The 1,806-nt window shown below is 47.6% G+C and overlaps 1 protein-coding gene across 1 annotated transcript; it reads right to left on the reverse strand.

The window, feature by feature from the left end:
- Positions 1 to 645: 645 nt before the first annotated feature.
- On the reverse strand, positions 646 to 1,251 carry LOC138878004 (uncharacterized). The gene has a single exon (XM_070157657.1). The coding sequence runs from the start codon at positions 1,249 to 1,251 to the stop codon at positions 646 to 648; it is 606 nt and encodes a 201-aa protein (XP_070013758.1).
- Between the last annotated feature and the right edge of the window lie 555 nt (positions 1,252 to 1,806).

Below are 1,806 nucleotides of genomic sequence, written 5' to 3' on the forward strand. Positions count from 1 at the left end.
TTGGTTCTCCAACCTCCACTGGTATTAGTGCTTCGACACCATACACCAGAGAGAAAAGTGTCTCCCCTATGCTTTATTTTGGAGTCGTCCGATACACCCACAGTACCTTGGGCAGCGTTTCTTGCCATTTTCCCTTGGCGCTTTCTAATTTCCTCTTTAGGTTTTGAATGATGGTGTTATTCGTGGATTCTGCCTGGCCATTCGCACACGGGTGGTATGGCATCGATAGAATCCTCTTGATTTTGTTGTCTTCAAGGAACTGTGTTACCTTGCTCCCGATGAATTGCCTCCCGTTGTCACATGTTATTTCGGACGGGATCCCGAACCGGCATATGACGTGTTCCCATATAAAATTGATAACTTCCTTCTCTCTTATATTTTCAAAGGCCTACGCTTCCACCCATTCTAAGAAGTAATTAGTTATAAACAGAATGAATCTAGCTTTACCTGGTGTCGTTGGCAAAGGACCGACGATGTCCATTCCCCATTTCATGAATGTCCATGGTGATAAAACGGAATGTAGCAGTTTGCCGGGTTAGTGGATCATGGGGGTGAATCTCTGACACTTGTCGCATCTTTGGACGAACTCCTTAGCGTCCCTTTCCATGCTATCCCAGTAATAGCCTGCTCTGATTATATTTCGGACTAGGGTGTCTTCCCCAGAGTGGTTTCCGCAGGTGCCCCGTGGATCTCTCGGAGCACATAATATGTGTCGCCCGGTCTTAAACATACTGCCAGGGGACCATCGGAAGTTCTCCTGTATAGGGCCCCATTTTTGTCGAGCGAGAACTGAGCTACTTTGGTTCGCAAGGCCCTTGATTCTTTTGGATCGGCGGGCAGTTTCCCGTCTTTCAGATAAACGATGTATTTGTTTCTCCAATCCCATGTCAGGCTGGTGGAGTTAATTTTCGTGTGACCTTCCTCGACCATGGACTTGAATAATTGGACTACATCACTAGGGAGCAGGTCTTCCTCCTCAGCAGACGATCCCAGGTTCACTAGGGCATCAGTCTCGCTGTTATGCTCTCGGGGTACATGGACTAAGGTCCATTCTTTGAAGCGGTGCAATGTGATCTGGATCTTATCCAGATACCTCTGCATCCTGTCATCCCGGGCTTCGTAGCTCCCATTCACTTGACTTACCACGAGGAGCGAATCACATTTTGCCTCGATAACCTCATCTCCCAAGCCCTTGGCCAACTCCAAACCTGCAATCATAGCTTCATACTCGGCTTCGTTGTTAGTTAGCATTATGGTTTTTATGGACTGTCTGATTATACCGCCGACGGGCGGCTTTAGGACTATATCGAGTCCGGATCCTCTGAAGTTTGTGGTACCATCCGTGAACAGGGTCCATAGCCCGGAGGGTGTGCCTTATTTTAGTAAAAGTTCCTTCTCTACCTCGGGGACGAGGGATGGCAAAAAATCGGCCACAAAATCCGCCAGGATTTGGGTTTTAATGGTCGTCCGAGGTTGATACTCGATATCATACCCTTTGAGTTCAATGGCCCATTTGGCTATTAACCCGACAACTCAGGTTTGTGCAGTATGCTCCGGAGAGGATAAGTCGATAGGACACAAATGGGGTGGCACTGAAAGTATGGCTTCAGCTTGCGCGATGCACTTATTAATGCGAGTTTCAATTTTTCTAGATGGGGGTACCGGGTTTTGGCATCCCCCAAGGTTCGTCTTACGTAATACATAGGAAATTGCGTACCTTGGTTTTCTCGGAGTAATACACCGCTCACTGCTATTTTGGATACGGCCAGGTATAGGTACAAAATTTCATCCTCCTTGGGCATGTGC

This window comes from Nicotiana sylvestris, chromosome 9 (genome assembly GCF_000393655.2).
Source record: "Nicotiana sylvestris chromosome 9, ASM39365v2, whole genome shotgun sequence".
NCBI classification, from domain to species: Eukaryota; Viridiplantae; Streptophyta; class Magnoliopsida; order Solanales; family Solanaceae; genus Nicotiana; species Nicotiana sylvestris.

Excerpts from the sequence above, each read along its gene's own strand:
- LOC138878004 (XM_070157657.1), bottom strand. The coding sequence starts at position 1,251 with ATGCTAACTAACAACGAAGCCGAGTATGAAGCTATGATTGCAGGTTTG.